General features: G+C 42.4%; 1 protein-coding gene across 3 annotated transcripts in view; it reads right to left on the reverse strand.

The window, feature by feature from the left end:
- eml5 (EMAP like 5) overlaps positions 1-22,585 on the reverse strand; it is a 67,512-nt gene extending 44,927 nt beyond the window's left edge. For all 3 annotated transcript variants that reach the window (XM_021574374.2, XM_036954866.1, XM_036954865.1), the window contains exons 1-2: positions 22,099-22,585; positions 3,937-4,096 (exon numbers count right to left, since the gene is read on the reverse strand). In XM_021574374.2, coding sequence (XP_021430049.1) covers positions 3,937-4,096; positions 22,099-22,295 — 357 coding nt within the window. In that variant the 5' untranslated portion in view covers positions 22,296-22,585. The remainder of the gene's footprint in view (positions 1-3,936; positions 4,097-22,098) is intronic.

Genomic DNA, 22,585 nt, shown 5'->3' on the forward strand with positions numbered 1-22,585 from the left:
GCGAATCTGGTTATGCTGTTCAGACTGACCAACGCTCCCGTTGTGTTCGAGGCCATGGTCAGTGCTGTGCTCCGTGACATTTTAAACCGGTTTGTGTTTGTCTACCTCGACAACATCCTTGTATTTTCCTGTTCAGCTCAAGAACATGTCCTCCACATCCAACAAGTCCTCCAGCACTTCCTGGGGGAACCAGCTGTTTGTCAAAGCAGAGAAATGTGAATTCCATTGCTCCATTTACTCCTTTTTGGGATACGTCATCGCTGCAGGGAACGCTCAGATGGATCCTGACAAAGGTGAGAGTGGTGGAAGATTGGCTGAGTCATGATAGCATGAAGCAATTGACAAATGATTCAGAAGGGCTGTTTAAGCATTGTGGATACAGCAGGGATCTTACTTCTGTTTGTTATCAAATAAATGGTTGGCCGCACAGCCCACGAGTAGTATACGGCCCGCAAAATAGTTTACAAAGTTGATATATATATTTTCTAAAGGTAGCTCCGATAATATGAGTCATAACTTTCTAACGGTTTGACCTAGAGGCAATCTTTTTGCATGGTGCAACGATGACACGATCACAGAGCTGTGCTCTCTTCAGAGTATATATATATATATAATATATTATGATAGGCTACTCCGCGATACAGCAAAGCATGTTCTAACAGGTGAGGTGCAAAGGGAGTGAACACTAACGCGCTCTCCAGTGAAGAGGAAGTTCAGTAAATATTGTAGGACAGTGGAATGTTGATAAAACTGCTTCTTTATTGTTGAAAGTAAAAATGCATTACGGCCCTTATCAGGGGTTTATTGCTTGGTCTTTGTGGATTAGTTCAAAGGGTTTATTGCTTGGTCTTTGTGGGTTAGGTCAAAGGGTTTATTGCTTGGTCTTTGTGGGTTAGCTCAAAGGGTTTATTGCTTGGTCTTTGTGGGTTAGCTCAAAGGGTTTATTGCTTGGTCTTTGTGGGTTAGCTCAAAGGGTTTATTGCTTGGTCTTTGTGGGTTAGCTCAAAGGGTTTATTGCTTGGTCTTTGTGGGTTAGCTCAAAGGGTTTATTGCTTGGTCTTTGTGGGTTAGCTCAAAGGGGTTATTGCTTGGTCTTTGTGGGTTAGCTCAAAGGGTTTATTGCTTGGTCTTTGTGGGTTAGCTCAAAGGGTTTATTGCTTGGTATTTGTGGGTTAGCTCAAAGGGTTTATTGCTTGGTCTTTGTGGGTTAGCTCAAAGGGTTTATTGCTTGGTCTTTGTGGGTTAGCTCAAAGGGTTTATTGCTTGGTCTTTGTGGGTTAGCTCAAAGGGTTTATTGCTTGGTCTTTGTGGGTTAGCTCAAAGGGGTTATTGCTTGGTCTTTGTGGGTTAGCTCAAAGGGGTTATTGCTTGGTCTTTGTGGGTTAGCTCAAAGGGTTTATTGCGTGGTCTTTGTGGGTTAGCTCAAAGGGTTTATTGCTTGGTCTTTGTGGGTTAGCTCAAAGGGTTTATTGCTTGGTCTTTGTGGGTTAGCTCAAAGGGGTTATTGCTTGGTCTTTGTGGGTTAGCTCAAAGGGTTTACAGATTGACAAATGAAGGAAGCTTTTATACACTGAGTATACAAAAAATTAGGAACACCTGCTCTTTCCATGACATCAAATCAAATTGTATTTGTCACATATGCTGAATACAACAGGTGTAGTAGACCTTACAGTGAAATGCTTACTTACAAGCCCTTAACCAACAATGCAGTTTTAAGAAAAATATGTGTTAAGTACCAAATAAAATACCAAATAGTTAAAGAGCAGCAGTAAATTAACCATAGCGGGATATATATACAGCGGGTACTGGTACAGAGTCAAAGCTTTTAAGAAGCCTTTTGGACCTAGACTTGGCACTCCGGTACCGGCTGCCGTGCGGTAGCAGACAGAACAGTCTATGACTAGGGTGGCTGGAGTCTTTCTGACAATTTTTAGGGCCTTCCCCTGATATTGCCTGGTGTAGGTCCTGGAGGGCCTTACATCTAGGATTAACCTAGACTGACCAGATGAATCCTTTTGAAAGCTATGGTCCCGTATATTGATGTCACTTGTTAAATCCACTTCAATCAGTGTAGATGAAGGGGAAAAGACAAGTTAAAGAAAGATTTTTAATCCTTGAGACATGGATTGTGTGTGTGTGCTATTCAGAGGGTGAAGGGGCAATACAAAATATTTAAGTGCCTATGAACGGGGTATGATAGTGGGTGTCAGGCGCAGCGGATTGAGTGTGTCAAAAACTGCAATGCTGATGGGGATTTCACTCTCAACAGTTTCCTGTGTGTATCAAGAATGGTCCACCACTCAAAGGACATCCAGCCAACTTGACACAACTGTGGGAAGCTTTGAAGTCAACATGGTCCAGCATCCCTGTGGAACGCTTTCAACACCTTGTAGAGTCCATAACCTGATGAATTGAGGCTGTTCTGAGGGCAAAAGGGGGTGAACTGAATATTAGGAAGGTGGTGTCCCTACTGTTTTGTACACTCAGTGTATATTCCTACTGTGATTAATCACTGAACCCTTTAGAGACCATTTTGAAACAAATCCTTAAAATGTAAATGTGGATTTTTTATTTGCATTGGATAAGAAATAAGTGCTTTTATCAATGTCAACTGTCCTCAGAAGTTTCTTCACTGTCATCTGGAAGGGGCCATTTTACTTTTTTTGAACCTTTATTTAACTAGGCAAGTCAGTTAAGAAAAAATTCTTACCCTGGCCAAACCCAGACGATGCTGGGCCAATTGTGCGCCGCTCTATGGGACTCCCAATCACGGCTGGATGTGATAAGGCCTGGAATCGAACCAGGAACTATAATAACACCTCTTGCACTGAGATGCAATGTCTTAGACCGCTGAGCCACTTGGGAACATAACACAGTCCAGACAATGTTGACATGACCAGATCCGTAGAGAGGACAGCGAGAGATCAGGAGACCCAGTGAACACAGAGGTATTCAAAGCCAGAGCCTGTTATAGTTTTAGACTGTCACATCCTATCTCAATCCCCAGACGACTCTATCCAACCAGGAAAATGCATGGACTAATTTCCATGGTGTAGCTCTGTAAACAGTGGAGGTAGAACTGCTCTGAGGGGCCCTATGGGAGACTCAGAGGGGCTCACCAAGATAAAACTGAGTGCTTGATCCATGAAATATAGATTTTTTTAAATGCAACAAATACTAGACAGCAAACGACTGTAAATAAACCCTGAAAAGTATTCCTCTGTGGAGAGTTGGCAACAAGCTAACATTTCAGTGAAGGAGTATACACGAAGTTATAACACCTATCAATAATGCCTCATGCAAATTATACTAGTTCCTCCTATAATGTCAGTAACTTATATGAAAATGCAATGGGTGGGGGGTGCAGAATGTTAAATATGGCATGAAGAGCTGAAATACATTAGCAATAGTTTGCACAGAGAAAACAACACCATAAGTAACGATACACTCTTCTACTGGAGTACACTGCTACTCCAGTCATCAAAGCTCTGGCCCCTGTACTGTTTGTGTTGCTCACCTTAACTTCACAACGTGCTGCCAAACTCTGTGAGTCAGTGGATGAAAGAGATTCCAGCTGACTCTTAACGTTAAACCTCTCTCTCACACTCTCTCTGTCGCTGTATAGCCTTCCTGCTAAAACCACTGGAGCAATCACAGATGTGTCATTTAGAAACGCAACCCAGTGGGCGAGCCGAGCAGGAGTGCCACTGCCATGCCAGAGCAGAGGAGGCGCTAACAGTCATGTAGCTGCTATATTCATTTCTTACTGAACTATTCATGTTCATCTAATCATCTGCAATTATCCTGAGTCTTTTCCCCCTACATCTGTCACTTGATGTAGTACAATAATACGGAAATCTAGCAAAGTAGATTTCCATATTTTGTATGAGCACACAGCATGGATACGCATAAGGAAGTGTTGTCTCATAACTGTACCTGTCCATCGAGGTCGAAGGCCAGGCAGGCGATGCCGTGTGTGTGCGTGTCCTTGAGGATGGACACAGTCTGTACGGTGTAGGAATCCCACACACAGATGTAAGGCTCCTTGCCCACCTGTCCCGTGGCTACCAGCACACGCTCCGGATGCAGAGCTAAACTGTAAGGAGAGAGAGAGATAGTCAGAAAAATAAAGAGGCAGAGAGAGAGAGAAGGGGGAAGAGAGAGACAGAACCCAGAGAACACAGCTGCACATTCTCTTTTAGAAACCAGTGAGTCTATATTCTATAGACCTAATGATCAGTGATTATCCCTCTCACGGCAAGCCTGGGTGTGGACAGAGCAGAGGAAGGCCTGGCGTTATCAGAGAGCGGAAGCTATTAGGCTGAGCTGCCATGTTGGATCTGTGACAGGCCAAGGCAGGAACATGGTGAATCAGAGGGGCAGCTTTACCCCCCTGGAGGTGCAAGTGTTCTAATTAACCCCTTCATGCTCAGATCACTCACAATGTCATCCTTAATCTTTGGATGTTTTACACTCCAGGGCATGGCAGGAAATAGCCTACCCACTGCCCTATTTCAGGATTTATCATCCTCTGACCCCAGCCGTTTGCTCCTTCACCTGTAAGTCGCTCTGGATAAGAGTGTCTGCCAAATTACTAAAATGTAATACTCACCTGCCCAACTGCTCCTTTCCTCTCCCTCCCCTTGCCACTCTCTGCTCCCTCCACTTTCCCCCACCACCCTCCATCGTGGCACGCTCCACATCTGAGCAACAGCCTGCCGTCTGATGTATGTAGCATCCCCCTTCCAGCAGCCGCCAGTCACGTTCCAGGCAGGGCTGAATGATTCACTGGGCAATTCTTCCCCTTGCCTTGTCCTGTTATATATTTCATGGTGCGATGTAGCTCCCTACATTATAATCAGGGCTCCTGTTTTGCCAACTGCACTCAACAACTTCTAATCCGGTATCTTTGTATTCAGATAGCAGGCCAGAGATCTACCGCACCAGCATGCTGCTGACTCCCGTCAGCTCAGAGGGGGGAGGCGCCAGGCGGTTCTCGGTTTTCTCTGTGTCAGGAGATTATTTTTCATATTTTATTGTGACACTCAATTTGCATTTGAAATGTGCTCCTGCAACTATTCTGCTCGCTCTGTCACAGCTCTGGAAATCAGTGATGGTCGGTACTTTTTTTTAATGAGCCTGGCCTTATTTCTGTTACAGCATATTGGATGACTGTCATTCATATTCCATTCACCCACTTCAATGTAACAGCGACAGGTTTAGGCTACTACATGATACTCAATTTTCCCTAAACCCATCATGCGGTTGCTACAACCTAGCCTATGAATGAACGTTTACAATGTAGGTGCACACAGGTCGAGAGAAAATGTTGTGTGACACATTCAATACCGACTTGCACACTCTTGCCTGCATCTTGCTGATCTAGGGTGTAAACATTAGTCCAACAGTTGCAAACGACAGTTTCTATTGGATCCCGAAGAACGCAGCAGTCTACGGCACTGCGTCTCAGTGCTAGAGGGATCATTTCAGACCCTGGTTTGATTGCAGGCTGTATCACAACCGGCCGTGATTGGGCGGCGCACAATTGGCCCAGCATCATCTGGGTTAGGGTTTGGCCGGGGTAGGCCTTCATTGTAAATAACAATTCATTCTTAACTGTTTTGAGTAGTTAAATTAAATTAAATAGATGTTTATCCCCGTTCCGTTTGCTTCCGTTTAAGAAAAGTTTTTCAACAGAATCGGCGGAATGATCAACCGTAAACCCAGTTCACTTTCATAGCAGCTACATTGTATTCCTTCTCGCATCTACACACTCTCCTCCTCTCACCTTTTCCCTTCGCTTGTGAATTTCAATGCACAACACATCAGCTGTATGTGACCAGGCAAAAAACCTTTCCAAGCCAAACTATATCATAACCACTACACACAGCCGACATCGTTGTCACCATATTAGCTACAGTAACTTCCTAGTCAACATTGCTAATAGAACTAACATGTTAGTAAACCTGCTACAATAGCTACGTAGCACCATTAGGTGTAAAAACTTTACTTATCCAGTTGCGGCCCACTTCTTGAAGGCAGGCCACTCGATTTCGTCTCTGCGTTATATTGGCATCGAACATGTCACCCTCCCTAGGAGAGGGGGTGACCTTGATAATTTGTTAAAACGAGAGGCTGCCTGGATCTTTAATTTAAAGACCCTTGCGCCCTTCGGTCTCAACGTAGACTTTGATCTTAAGCCATTCTTGTGATTATTGTGACTTTGCCATTGTAATTGTTTGTAAACTTGTGTAGTCAAATTAATCTATGCTATCCATTTGTTGTTTGTATGCTGTTCTTCGTATGACATTTTAATATTAGATTATTAACCAATGATATTAGGCCACTCTTGGCCATGATTACAGACACCTGTGTCTTTTGACACTATATAAACGAGTCATCCTGCAGTGTTTGTGATTATACCCTGATGAAGACAGCTTGGCTGTCGAAACGTTGGTATTACATTTTTGCATCTGAGCTCCTAGAGTGTGTGGCTCTCTTTTATTTTCAAGTAAACCTGCTACAATCATGCAGTAACGTTACAATTTACCGTCAGTAAGCAGTTTAGCACTTACACCGACGGGCCCCAGTGGCAATAAATTAATAAAAAATTAGCTCTCTATGCATTTGCTAGCTAAGTAAGTGAAACTGAAACTGAAAAAAAACTATTGTCTTTCTCTCCCTTTGAGTCAACTACTCACCACAGTTTATGCACTGCAATGCTAGCTAGCTGTAGCTTATGCGTTTAGTTCTAGATTCGTTCTCTGATCCTTTGATTAGGTGGACAACATGTCAATTCATGCTGCAAGAGCTCTGATAGGTTGGTCATAATAAGATAATAAGAAGCGGTCATAATTACTGTGTAAGTCTATGGAAGGGGGTGAGAACCATGAGCCTCCTAGGTTTCATATTGAAGTCAGTGTACCCAGAGAAGGACGGAAGCTAGCTGTCCTCCAGCTACACCATGGTACTACCGTAAATAGTGATGTTGAGGCTACTGTAGACCTTCATTGCAAAACAGTGTGTTTAATCAATTATTTGGTGATGTGAATATATTTTGTATAGTTTTATCTAAAACGGATAACTGTTTTAGTGTAATTCCTCTATTCAGCTGTGGTGCTGTGTTAGTGATAGGCCAGGGATGGGCTAAGAGTCTTGAGAAACAGGGCAGTGTTTAATGTTTTTCTCACCCCTCACCCTCTCCCCTTTCTCCCCCTCCCAATTCTGGGAACACAATCCGGCCTGGCATCACTTTTCAACTCCTCTTGTATGAATTACATAATCACCTCCAAGCAGCTAGAAATAGTAGCCAGAGGAAGATAATATGATTGGTGCTCTTTGAAATACAGGAGAACAGCACATGAAAATGCTTTTCAAACTGAATGTGTGATGTAGTCATCAGATAAACAGCACACTGATGTCAATACCATACATTCAGCAGCTTTATTCAGTACACAAATTAAACAAAGAGAAGGACATTGTTCCCAAAGCCTAGGACCAAGAGGCATGGAGAGGCAGCCTTTAGTTATTATGCCCCCAGCCTCTGGAATAGTCTGCCAGAGAACCTGAGGGCCGAAACTGTGGACATATTTAAAAGAGATCTTAAAACATATTTTTAGCTTTGCTTTTCCTTTTAAGTTGTTCAGTTTGTCATTCTTTCGTTTTTTATCGTGTTTGTTGTGTAGTAAATATTTCAGCTTATATTTTAATTGTTTTTTATTGGATGTTTCCTGTAAAGCACATTGCGTTGCATTCCATGTCTGAAATGTGCTGTATAAATAAAGCCTGATTTGATTTGAATGAACCTTTGTACATTGTACCTTACATTTCTGAATGCAAACATTGCGCTTTGCATTGCTGATTGCAAACTCTGCTCTGAATATCACACTGTGCCTTGTATTCCTGAATACTCAAGGTCAGGGACAGAAAAAAAACAATTGTGATTCAGAAATTCTACATTTCCTACAGGGAGGTTGCATTACTCTAGCCAAATGGCACTATGACTCACTGTCTTTCTACACAACAGACTCAGAGAACCTCAGCTGCAGGGACAGGGGACTTTCGTTTCTACATCTGAGTGTGGAGGAATGTCCTTATTAAGGAAATCCCAAGCAGAGGTCTGTGTTTTCCTCAGAGCAGCTGGAGAGTGTGTGGGGAGACGGGGGACCCAACGCCAGTGAAGGCTGTCCCAGACTGGTTTTCCATTACCAGTGACAGTCAGGGTTGAGACAGGTGCATTAATCTCTCCTCCTCCCAACTCTATCCACATAGCTGTGGACAGATGGGACAGGCCAAATTGCAACCCACCCTGTGAAGGCAGAGGTTAGCTGGGGCACACCACATCAATCAAGAGTCGGCCCCTAGGGCTGTTCCACTAGTTTATAAAGATAGGGCATCTCTTGACTCATAGATTCAGTTTTATTCCTTAGTCAATTTATAGTCAAACCTCTCAGAGTTTTCCTTCTCCTGTACTGACATAATGTGACAAACAACTACAGACAGTACAATAGAAAAACTCATCCCAGTCCTTCCGGCACAACAACGTCACCGCTTCAATTGCATTTCTATCAACTAATGAGATAATGGACAGGGCTGGTAGTGGTAGGGATGGTTGTGTAGTGCTGCAGTGCTCTGGTTTGACAAATGGCTGTTTGATGTTGCTGGCTTCAACTTGCCAAGACCAATCTGAGTGGAGGAAGGCAGGCGGGCGTGTTGGGCTGGATAACTGCAGTCATTGAGGTGGGTGCTGGGTGCCACTGCTATACTGTTGGGATGGAGGAAGTGAATAGGGCATGTTGAGAGGAAGCAATGTAAACCCCAGGGATAGTGACAATGGTTTAGGGACTTGGTATGGATGATGGCCGATCATCATGGTGACACAGAGCTACGGCATGGGAGGAGTCAAAGATAATTCAGGGCCAGCCAAGGGATCATTTAACTTAAGCGTTTGATCAGTGGAGGCTCGGCATTCATTAGGAAAAAGGGTTTCACTTAAGAACAGTGTGCATACTTGTGTGCGTGTGTTTTGTTTCATTACACAGTAAGTCTGCTAATTGTATACATCTTCATTCATTTCTCTCAAATAATTATTGTTGCAAAGGGACAGCTCAATTATATTGACATGGCTAATAAATGAACAAATTATGCTGTCAAATCAGCAACTACATCAACCTATCTTTCTTGAATCCAGGCCCCTACATTAGTAGTTTACTTCAAGCAAATTGTATTTATCAAATAAAACATTGGTCTGTTGATTGATAGAGTACAAAATTATTATTAAGGTATATTAAAACGACAGATATGATGCTTCACAGCCACCCACACACACGCTCACGCACCACTAATCACTACTTGGTCAGTTTCCAAGTCAGGTTTGATCCACACTGAAGGAGCAGTCACCTTGCCTGCTATTGTCCAGGATTATAAGGAAGTGGAGGATTAGTACATTTTTAAAAGTCAGTATTTATCTTCCTTGGCTTCTACAAAGCATGTTTAATCCGTTCGCCAATAATACACCATGTACTGCACTTGTCTGTCTGTGGCGAGGCTGCTCTAAAGTGTACATTTAAAAAAAGAGGCAAAATTGAGTCTTTCCTATTGATTGAGATCACAGTTTGTGGCACAAACTCAAGACAACACCTCAGAACACAGTTTATATTTACATTGTTCTTTTTCCACAGCTTGGTGCAGTTTGGGGAAGATGCTGGATCATGCTATTTTCTAAATAAACAGTCCAGCATTCTGGAGGATCTTAATTGGACTAGACAGACATGCTCTTTAGAATGCACAATGGCATTGTCCCACCAACAGCCTCAGACCTGTCAATCCACACAAAGCACCTGAAAATAACACTCAACTTCAGAAGCTTTTCTCTTGTGCAGTCATGCATCAAAATCAGATACTATGATGACAAGTATTTCATTATTTATGTATGCATGTGTGTGTGTGTGTGTGTAGGGGAAGGGGGTTCAGGATGTGCTCGAAGAGGGATGCCGGTGTAGGGGGGTTGAAAATACTTGAGCTTTGTAGCAGCACTAGCCAAGACAAGCAGCTTTGGATAATAAAATAATGGATGACTGTAGTACTAGCATAGGCATTGGGATTTTGAACAGGGGTGCACCAGCCAGGATACAGAAATGGATAGCCAACCTGATGAGTGTGTGCTGGAAAATCAGTAAGAGAAAATGGCTTGTCCCCAGCTATTAGCATCACCGTAATAGGCTCAAGCACATACGCATGACTTCACCCACATAGTGTGTGTACCATATGCGCTGAAGCTGTAATGAACACGAGGGGAGACAGAGAGATGGTTTCAAGCACAGGGCGCAGCAGGTGTTTGTTGAAAAGGACCACAGGAGGAGGCAGGTAGCTGTGTCCAGGGGCAGGCAGAAGGTCATACACAGGGGGTCCAAAAGGGCAACAGTACAGGCAGGGAAAAGGCTAGTGATGTCGTCCGGGAGATCAGGCAACAGGTAGATAACAGGAAATCCGAAAGGCTAAAGTACAGGCAGGGAATAGGCGTCATTAGTGAGGCAGGCAAAAACTATCATACACGGGCGGTGAAAAACATAGCTCTGAAAGCTGTGTGTCACAAAACCAACAATACCACACAGTGATGGGGTGCAAAGAACTGAACTAAATAGTGTGTGATAATGACATACAGGTGTGTGAACAGGTGATTAGAATTCAGGTGATTGGGATCTGGAGAGTGAGCTGCGTTCAGGGGATCTACGTGTTTGAGGATGTGAGCTGGAAAGTGGGCTGGAAAGTGAGCTGCGTGCGGGGGATCTACGTATTTGAGGGTGTGAGTTGGAAGCAGACGTTATGGAACCTATGTGTTGTTTTATATATGCATAGCACACCTATCCTGATAAAGAATGACACATTACATTTGTACTGCACAACTACTTCTCTATAACCTCAACTATCACTGTGTGAGCATAATCACTTCAATCTCACCACATCCATCACAAGGACAACACATCTGAAATCAGACAGATGTGTCAGGCATTCCTGCTTTCAAGCTAACGCTTGCTCCAAAAAAGGCAGCAGCCTCACCCGAAGTTGAGAGTTGCAAGCTCCTGCTAATAAGATAATGGGTTCAAGAAGCGCTGAAATACAGTAGATCCTATTGTTGGTGGAACAGAGAAATGAGGCAAGATGAGAGTGAGTAGCTAGTCATTGCTCAGAATGATTATAAATCCTACACATCCTCAGAAAGAGCCAAGTATCCCTGCAGCACCTTCTCATCAGAATAAAGAGCATCACACAGATGAACCCTTACAATCGTGCGAATTGGCCTATATGAATAGGGCTAAAATGAAATGTTTCTTACAGAAGAAAGGCATGACCACGGTAGCAATTAAAAGGGAACAGTTTGGAGATTATGGGATAATTATTAGACTAACGGCGAGGACACAAGAGTTCACCTGACACAAGACTGAATCCAAATATTTACTGTACTTTTCCCCGCATTTGTTCATAACGAAAACCTGAAAACACTCTGGATACATTCAGTAACATGCTAAGAATATTCTTGGAAAATTTGAGGTAGGTGTAACATAGGACAAAAAAAAATACAAGGGTTTGAGTGAAACGTCTATCTCGTGTTTCCAAGTGGCCACACACCACTCCAAACTATGTCATATCAATGCACTTTTTTTTAACTCAAAGAGTCTTCAACTATAAGGTGCCGTTGAGCTCTCCTAGTTGTGCTGTTGAGGAGAGCAAGCAAACTTGTAGTTGTTTTGATTGGAACACAGTCCTGTATCCCTGCCTTCACACAATTACTGTTGTTGCTTACGCAATCCAAATACAGTCCATTATAAATCGCAATCTGGGTCAGGTGGGCATCATTTGAAAGGTTGCTATATTGCCAATATGAAGAGCTACATTACAAAATACGATCTTACAGTATTAGGCTTTCACAAGGCAATTCAGAGAAGCAGATCGTAATTTTGGTGCTCATAAAAGAGTTATGAGTGCATTCAGATGTGTGGTCCACAGAAATTTTTCCTCACAATACAACAAAGTAGGCTCATTCTGTTCAGGATAACCCAGGATGTAATGTCATGTCATCTTGTAACTGTACATCAAACATAGTGATCATAAACATTGACCATGTATAAGACATGAGTTTTATGACATGTGAAGTGCACATTTGGATTCACAGGTGTTTGGCTTGCTTGTATGACATCAAATCGGTATTTATTATAATTATCAAAGTATCGTCTTTGAAAATACATAAAGTCCTAGGAATTTACAGAATTTCCCTCACTCAGACAACAAAAATGTTTCAAAAGTTGACCAATTGATGGGGGCAACTTCTTGTTGCGCGTGGTGCTCAAGTTCAGAAATCTGTCAGTCAAAACCCATACAGAGCTGTGAAGCGGAGACCCTGAGATCTGACGTCGTGTATAGCATGTTACTGTACAACCACTGCGTTCCAATTTAGGAGCTTATCAGTGTCCAAATCTGCCAATTTCAACCCGTATAAGGGCACAAGTGTGACAGGTTACAGATAACATTAGAAATGAGTGAATACACATGGTAGATGGCCACACAGAGCACACATAAAGTATGAATGAAGAGGAAGGTAGAGAGAAAGAGAGAGGAAGAATGACAGCAAGACAGACAGAGAGAGAGGGAGAGAGAGAGAGAGAGCAAGTAAGAGTGAGTGATGAAGTGGAGTGGGATAGTGAGAAAGGGGTAGAATAATGGAGAGAGGAGAGCTTGCCTCTGATAAATATTGTGTGGCTGACTGAGACACAATGCTTGCCCACCCCTCCCCCATACTGCTCTGTGCTAACATGTCACTCACAGCTGATGTAATCTAATCCTGCCAACACGTTCCTTTAAATTCCTCTCCTTCACTCTGAAAGAGATCCAACTCTAGTGTGTTTACTATTTCAGTGACTGCAACGGGTGCTCTGATGAACCCCGGAAAAATCTATTCCTGACTTGAAATTCCTCTCCATGCCTTGTGCTATAGTTCACCTTCTTCAAGAATCACTTTAGGGGATTACACCACCAACCTGTCTTTATCTTTGAACACATCTGCTTGTAATTCAGTTTAGCGTGTGTGTGTGTGTCCGTGGGAGATGTTTTTAGGTATGATTCCCTAATCATTTATAGTTGAATAAAGATATTAAGCAAGTTTAGCAAACATTTTAAATGTACTGAATTTTTGCCTATGCTTTTTCAAGTTGGAGCGAAGTTTGCGCCAACTATTTTTATTTTAGTTCAGGTAACACTGAAAAGTTGAATAAACTATACTGAAAAAATTTGTAAACCCAACATGCAACAAATATTTTACTGAGTTACAGTTCATGTAAGGAAATCAGTCAATTTAAATAAATCCATTCGTCCCTTACCTATGGATTTCACATGACTGGGCAGGGGCACTGCCATGGGTGGGCCTGGGAGGGCACTGGGGAGCCAGGCCCAACCAATCAGCATGAGTTTTTCCCCACAAAAGGGCTTTATTACAGACATAAATATTTCTGTTTCATCAGCTGTCCGGGTGGCTTGGCCATGAAACATGGTACCAACACTTTACATGTGCGTTTATATTCTTGTTCAGTATAGTCTCCAGCTAATTAATACAAATGTGTTGAAACAACTAGATTTTTCTTTACAGTCTAGTTATGTTAGAGAAGTTATTCCCAAACTGGGGTAAGCATAATAAAAATGTGATTCACATTTTAAAAAATATATTAAAGATATATATATAAAGATATATATATATATATATGCACACACCTCAGCCAAATACATTTAAACTCAGTTTTTCAAAATTCCTGACATTTAATCCTAGTAAAAATTCCCTGTCTTAGGTCAGTTAGGATCACCACTATTTTAAGAATGTGAAATGTCAGAATAATAGTAGAGAGAAGGATTTATTTCAGCTTCTATTTCTTTCATCACATTCCCAGTGGGTCAGAAGTTTACAAACACTACAATTGGTAGCATTGCCTTTAAATTGTTTAACTTGGGTCAAATGTTTCAGGTAGCCTTCCACAAGCGTCCCACAATAAGTTGGGTGAATTTTGGCCCATTCCTCCTGACAGAGCTGGTGTAACTGAGTCAGGTTTGTAGGCCTCAATGCTCCCACACACTTTTTCAGTTCTGCCCATAAATGTTCTATATGATTGAGGTCAGGGCTTTGTGATGGCCACTCCAATACCTTGACTTTGTTGTACTTAAGCCATTTTGCCACAACTTTGGAAGTATGCTTGGTGTCATTGTCCTTTTGGAAGACCCATTTGCAACCAAGCTTTAACTTCCTGACTGATATCCACATAATTTTCCTACCTCACGATGCCATCTATTTTGTGAAGTGCACCAGTCCCGCCTGCAGCAAAGCACCACCACAACATGATGATGCCAACCCTGTGCTTAATTTTTCCTGCTGCCACAGATATGGCTGGGACAATGCTGGGGGAAAAGGCAAACAAAACTATACAGACAATGCCTTCATCAAACAACACTGTTTCACAATGCATCAGTGACATGGCAGGAGATGTTCTGAAACAATTACTGCTTCACATACAAGCCAGTTACATGCGTTACAGCTGGATGAGTCAACAGACGTGGCGGGACTGGCACAACTCCTGGTACAGTGCCTTGCGAAAGTATTCGGCCCCCTTGAACTTTGCAACCTTTTGCCACATTTAAGGCTTCAAACATAAAGATATAAAACTGTATTTTTTTGTGAAGAATCAACAACAAGTGGGACACAATCATGAAGTGGAACGACATTTATTGGATATTTCAAACTTTTTTAACAAATCAAAAACGTAAAAATTGGGCGTGCAAAATTATTCAGCCCCCTTAAGTTAATACTTTGTAGCGCCACCTTTTGCTGCGATTACAGCTGTAAGTCGCTTGGGGTATGTCTCTATCAGTTTTGCACATCGAGAGACTGACATTTTTTCCCATTCCTCCTTGCAAAACAGCTCGAGCTCAGTGAGGTTGGATGGAGAGCATTTGTGAACAGCAGTTTTCAGTTCTTTCCACAGATTCTCGATTGGATTCAGGTCTGGACTTTGACTTGGCCATTCTAACACCTGGATATGTTTATTTTTGAACCATTCCATTGTAGATTTTGCTTTATGTTTTGGATCATTGTCTTGTTGGAAGACAAATCTCCGTCCCAGTCTCAGGTCTTTTGCAGACTCCATCAGGTTTTCTTCCAGAATGGTCCTGTATTTGGCTCCATCCATCTTCCCATCAATTTGAACCATCTTCCCTGTCCCTGCTGAAGAAAAGCAGGCCCAAACCATGATGCTGCCACCACCATGTTTGACAGTGGGGATGGTGTGTTCAGCTGTGTTGCTTTTACGCCAAACATAACGTTTTGCATTGTTGCCAAAAAGTTCAATTTTGGTTTCATCTGACCAGAGCACCTTCTTCCACATGTTTGGTGTGTCTCCCAGGTGGCTTGTGGCAAACTTTAAACAACACTTTTATGGATATCTTTAAGAAATGGCTTTCTTCTTGCCACTCTTCCATAACGGCCAGATTTGTGCAATATAGGACTGATTGTTGTCCTATGGACAGAGTCTCCCACCTCAGCTGTAGATCTCTGCAGTTCATCCAGAGTGATCATGGGCCTCTTGGCTGCATCTCTGATCAGTCTTCTCCTTGTATGAGCTGAAAGTTTAGAGGGACGGCCAGGTCTTGGTAGATTTGCAGTGGTCTGATACTCCTTCCATTTCAATATTATCGCTTGCACAGTGCTCCTTGGGATGTTTAAAGCTTGGGAAATATTTTTGTATCCAAATCCGGCTTTAAACTTCTTCACAACAGTATCTCGGACCTGCCTGGTGTGTTCCTTGTTCTTCATGATGCTCTCTGCGCTTTTAACGGACCTCTGAGACTATCACAGTGCAGGTGCATTTATACGGAGACTTGATTACACACAGGTGGATTGTATTTATCATCATTAGTCCTTTAGGTCAACATTGGATCATTCAGAGATCCTCACTGAACTTCTGGAGAGAGTTTGCTGCACTGAAAGTAAAGGGGCTGAATAATTTTGCACGCCCAATTTTTCAGTTTTTGATTTGTTAAAAAAGTTTGAAATATCCAATAAATGTCGTTCCACTTCATGATTGTGTCCCACTTGTTGTTGATTCTTCACAAAAAAATACAGTTTTATATCTTTATGTTTGAAGCCTGAAATGTGGCAAAAGGTCGCAAAGTTCAAGGGGGCCGAATACTTTCGCAAGGCTCTGTTTATGTCTGTTACATTTACGGTGGGATAATTAAGGAAGTCATCCTCTTCTGGAAACCAGGACAACAGGGGAGGATATTTTTAAAGTACTGGACAGCTTTGTGACATCAAATGGACTCTGGTGGTCAAGATGTGTTGGTATCTGTACTGATGGCACAAAAGCCATGACACGGAGACATAGTGCAGTGGTAACGCTCGTGCAAGCAGTTGCTCCTGCTGCCAAGGGAATGCCTGACAGCTTAAAAAATGTTTTGGACACGATAGTGAAAATGGTTAACTTCATTAAAGCAAGGCCCCTGAACTGTTGTGTATTTTCTGAATTATGCATTAACATGGGCAGCGACCATGTAATGCTTTTACAACATACAGAAGTGCGCTGGTCATCAAGGGGCAAAGTATAGTCACGTTTTTTAAAATTGAAAGACGAGCTTAAAGTTTTCTTTACTGACCATCATTTTCGCTTGTCTGACCGCTTCGTTTATGACGAATTTCTCACACGACTGGCCTATCTGGGTGATGTTTTATCTCACCTGAATGATTTGAATCTAGGATTACAGGAACTCTCCACAACTATATTCAATGTGTGGGACAAAATTGAGGCTATGATTAAGAAGTTGGAGCTCTTTTCTGTCTGCATTAACAAGGACAACACACAGGTCTTTCCACCATTGTATAATTTTTTGTGTGCAAATGAACTCAAAGTTACGGACAATGTTAAATGTGATATAGCGAAGCACCTGAGTCAGCTGGGTGCGCAATTAAGCGCACCCGAAAATGGATGACACAAACAACTGGATTCATTATCCCTCTCAAGCCCTGCCTCCAGTCCACTTACCAATATCTGAACAAGAGAGCCTCATCGAAATTGCAATAAGCGGTTCTGTGAAAATTGAATTTAATCAGAAGCCACTGCCAGATTTCTGGATTGGGCTGCACTCAGAGTTTCTTGCCTTGGCAAATTGCGCTGTTAAGACACTGATGCCCTTTGCAACCACGTACCTATGTGAGGGTGGATTCTCGGCCCTCACTAGCATGAGAACTAAATACAGGCACAGACTGTGTGTGGAAAATGATTTAGGACTGAGACTCACTCCAATACAACCCAACATTGCAAAGGTATGTGCATCCTTTCAAGCACATCCTTCTCATTAACCTGTGGTGAGTTATTCACAATTTTTGATGACCAAATAAGTTTTTATATGTAAGATGGCTAAATAAAAAGCAAAATTATTGATTATTATATTATTTGTGCCCTGGTCCTATACGAGCTCTATGTCACTTCCCACGAGCCTGGTAATGACAAAAACTAACACTCATTCTTATGTTTAATAAATGTATTGTATAGTGTGTGTGTGGCAGGCTTACAATGATGGCAAAAAAAAACATTTGAAAGTGTGCTGACCCTGGTGCTAGAGGGGGTACGCAGCTGGAGGTTGAATGTTTGAAGGGGTATGGGACTATAAAAGGTTTGAGAACCACTGCGTTAGAGGATAGATAACACTTTTCCTGGAGTGGATAGACAAGACGGTACCACAAAGTACTATGCTGGGTGCGACTCAGTGAGAGTGAACAGGGTCACAGTCAGTCCAATGAAATGGCCTGTCATTCATGTTTGAAAACATTAGCTAGCTCTCCTCAGTCAGTCAGTCAGACTGGGAAACCGGCAGACAGAGCACGCCACAGGGCAAGATAACATCAGGAGGGTGAGCAATTAATTCATCCAGCACACAAAACACTAACAAATATAAACATACAGTAGTTACAACACAAACAAACAGAAGAACTGAATCATGTCTGAATCTGTCTGAATTAAACACAGACTGACTTCAAGTAATGAAAGTTAGACTCCCTTCACCTGTCTCTCTTGTGGCTGCTTCTTCTGTAGAAAATGAAAACACGGCACAGTGAGGAAGGAGATGACTCCCAATGCTATTTGAGGAGTCTGCATCTTCCACATGGCTTCGTGCAATGTTAGAGAGAGCCGCCCGCCAACAGCTGCAGTTCTGTCTTCTGTGTCTGCTCGACAATGCTTCCCCTGAGCCCTCACCTCTGAGGCAACCAAAACACAGTCATCTGCACACCCCAGGATTGTATTAGCTCACCAAGCTAAAGTCTAAACATTAGCATGGCGAGCCAACACAAGTCTTCAGGTCTCAGACAAGGCCACTCATGGCACCGAATTACCTCCACTACACATATGCTTCTGATATGTAATATGAGATGGATCAACTCCTCTGTAGCTCAGTTGGTAGAGTATGGTGCTTGCAAATTCAGGATAGTGGGTCCAATTCCCGGGACCATCCATAAGTAAAATGTATGCATGCATGACTGTAAGTAGCTTTGGATAAAAGTGTGTGCTAAATGGCATATATTATATTATTATATTACTCCTCACGGCATTTGAACTGAAGCACTTCACACAGAAGGCAAGGCAAGGTCTGTCTCTCTGTTGACCAATGAATAATGGAGCAGCAGAACAGCTGACTAATGACACTACAGTATATAATCCTTGTCATCTCCAGGCCAACCCACACAATGACAACACAGCCACTGGAGCAGTGGACACAGGTCATTCAGTACATGGTCATTCATTGTAAGGAGCAAGCTGCCGCAGTTTTTCCCCTAGAAGTGAAAGAGGGGTAATTATAATATTATAATAAAGAATATTTCCTCAAGAGGTTGGCTGAGTTCCTCCCCATTGACGTGAATGATTGGAACGATCATAGGGATGTGGGTCTCTGTGTCCATTCAAGTTTACCTGACCCACCACCAAAAATATCTATTTGCGAATCGCAGACTAAAGTGTTTCAAACATTCCCTGAAAGACCTTCAAGTCCATCCATTCCCATTCATCCTGAGAGTTATGATGGGTCGCTGTGCAGTAATCATGGGTTTTAAGGGTGGAATAGTGAATGCAGAGTGGAGTTACTGTATTTCACGTTCCACTGTGACTAGAAAGAAATGCACTATATAAACAAAAGTATGTGGACACCCATTCAAATGAGTGGATTTGGCTATTTCAGCCACATCCATTGCTGACAGGTGTATAACATCTAGCACACAGCCATGCAATCTCCATAGACAAACATTGATAGTAGAATGGCCTTACTGAAAAGCTCAGTGGCTTTCAACGTGGCACCAACATAGGATGCCACCTTTCCAACTAGTCAGTTGGTCAAATTTCTGCCTTGCAAGAGCTGCCCTGGTCAACTGTGTGCTGTTATTGTGAAGTGGAAACATCTAGGAGCAACAACAGCTCAGCCACAATGTGGTAGACCACACAAGCTTACAGAACAGGACCTCCGAGTGCATAAAAATTGTCTGTCCTTGGTCATAACACTCACTACCAAGTTCCAAACTGCTTCTGGAAGCAACATCAGCACAATAACTGTTCATAGGGAGCTTCATGAAATAGGTTTCCATGACCACAGCCCAGACACAAGCCTAAGATCACCATGCACAATGCCAAGCGCCGGCTAGAGTGGTGTAAAGCTCGCCGCCATTGGACTCTCGAACAGTGGAAACGTGTTCTCTGGAGTGATAAATCACGCTTCACCATCTGGCAGTCTGACGGATGAATCTGGGTTTGGCGATGCCAGGAGAATGCTACCTGCCCGAATGCATAGTGCCAACTGTAAAGTTTGATGGAGGAGGAATAATGGTCTGGGGCTGTTTTTCATGGTTCAGATCTTAACGCTACAGCATTCAATTACATTCTAGATGATTCTGTGCTTCCATCTTTGTGGCAACAGTTTGGGGAAGGCCCTTTCCTATTTTAGCACAACAATGCCGCCATGTAAGAATTTGTTCTTAACTCTTGAACATTCCCATCCCGGATCCGGGAGCGTAATCATCGACTGACACTAATTAGCATAACGCAACGGACATACATATTACTAGAAAATATTCCTGGCCATGAAAATCACAAGTGAAGCCTTTTGTTAATCATCCTATCGTCTCAGAATTTCAAAATATGCTTTACAGCCAAAGCTAGACAAGCATTTGTGTAAGTTTATCGATAGCCTAGCATAGCATTTTGTCCAGCTAGCAGCAGGTAACTTGGTCACGGAAATCAGAAAAGTAATCAACTTAAATTGTTTACCTTTGATGAGCTTCGGATGTTTTCACTCACGAGACTCCCAGTTAGATAGCCAATGTTCATTTTTTCCAAAAATATTATTTTTGTAGGCGAAATAGCTCCGTTTGTTCTTCACGTTTGGCTGAGAAATCGACTGGAAATTACGGTCACGAAAACGGCGAAAAATATTACAAATTAGCTCCATAATATCGACAGAAACATGGCAAACGTTGTTTATAATCAATCTTCAAGGTGTTTTTCAAATATCTATTCGATAATATATCCACCGGGACAATTGTTTTTTCATTAGGACCGATTGGAAAAATGGCTACCTCTGTATTTTACGCGAGAGTCACTCTGAGAGCCATCAGGTGACCACTTACACAATGTAGCCGCTTACGGGTATTCTTCAACATAAATGCGTAAAACTACGTCACAATGCTGTAGACACCTTGGGGAATACGTAGAAAAAGTCATCTTGATAGCCCATTGATAGCCCGTTGATAGCCCATTCACTGCTCAATAGGGACGCATTGGAACGCAGAGCTTTCAAAACACGAGGCACTTCCGGATTGGATTTTTCTCAGGCTTTCGCCTGCAATATCAGTTCTGTTATACTCACAGACAATATTTTTACAGTTTTGGAAACTTTAGAGTGTTTTCTATCCTAAGCTGTCAATTATATGCATATTCTAGCATCTTGTCCTAACAAAATATCCTGTTTACTTTGGGTACGTTATTTTTCCAAAAATGAAAATACTGCCCTCTAGTCACAACAGGTTTTAACTGACTTGCCTAGTTAAATAAAGGTTTTTAAAAAAACGAAATACACAAAGAGAGGTTCATACAGAAATGGTTTGTCGAGATTGGTGTGGAAGAACTTGACTGGCCTGCTCTGAGCCCTGACCTCAACCCCATCGAACACCTTTGGGATGAAATGGAACGCCGCCTGCGAGCCAGGCCTAATCATCCAACATCAGCGTCCGACCTCGCTAATGCTCTTGTGGCTGAATGGAAGCAAGTCCCCGCAGCAATGTTCCAACATCTAGTGGAAATCCTTCCCAGAAGAGTGGAAGATGTTATAGCAGCAAAGGGGAACCAACTCCATATTAATGCCCCTGATTTTTTAATGAGATGTTCGACGAACCGGTGTCCACATACAGCAAATAACTTACCTCAAATGCCATAAGTTATGCAAAATAAATCCAGTTTAGAATCATGAGATAAAATGTCTCACCTCCCCATAGGAGGACCCTTTGAAGAACCCCTTTTGGTTCCAGGTAGAGCCTTTTGGGTTCCATGTAGAACCCTTTCCACAGAGGGTTCTACATAGAACCCAAAAGAGTTCTACCTGGAACCAAAAAGGGTTCTCTTATGGGGAGAGCCGCAGAACGCTTTTAGAAACCATTTTTCTAAGAGTGTATTGTATCAGATATGATACAGTAACTGCATCTTTTCAAAACAAAATTATTACATCATTACTCCCACCCAAGCCTCTACTTTTAATGAAGTTGCTGTCCATCCAGTAGGTGCTGAAAGGCGGTTAGCTCACAAGTTGAGCTCAGTGTGATGTTTTCACAAACTATCATTTTGACTCGTTGAAACTGTATAGTTATATATTACAAGTCATAACCTCGATTCAATATAGACTTGTAGGCAAAGTATCTCCTCGCCAGAAATAGAAACTTGATCAGTTTGGTGTTTTTATTGATGCTACCTCCTCGTGTTTTATTTTGTATCTCGGCATATCTGTGAATGAATGAGTTCCTGCAAGTGCGATTACCTGATTATGTCATCGTTGTGGCCCAAGTAAAATTTTTGCTTGTGTTCCCGTGTGTTATACACTACTCCCACACCGGCGACGAAGTAGACAATTTCCTTGGCAGCTGTGTAGTACAGGTTGTTGCGGCACTGATGTCCCCGATACCCGTAAACCCATTCTAGTCGCAGGTGACAATTCGGAGCGGTCCTGTCAGCCATGTCCGTACTTCTTCTCTGTCTCGAGTATTTGATATTTCTTCATTCACCGAGAAGGATTTAATTCAATCCCATATCTCTTAGTTCCACTGAAAATGCATTGTATCCGGTACAAGCGGTTATAGCGGGCATTTGTGTTCCATGTGCATAATAGTCTCACTAAATCTAGTTTTACTTTGAGATAATATGCTTATCTCTAATTAAAAATAGTTAACTATGCAGTTCTTTTCATAGTAAAAAGCAAATATCTATCTCTACTTCAGCCTTTGGCTAGTTGCCCCGCTCGAGACAGG

This window comes from Oncorhynchus mykiss, chromosome 19 (assembly GCF_013265735.2).
Source record: "Oncorhynchus mykiss isolate Arlee chromosome 19, USDA_OmykA_1.1, whole genome shotgun sequence".
In the NCBI taxonomy this organism is placed as follows: domain Eukaryota; kingdom Metazoa; phylum Chordata; class Actinopteri; order Salmoniformes; family Salmonidae; genus Oncorhynchus; species Oncorhynchus mykiss.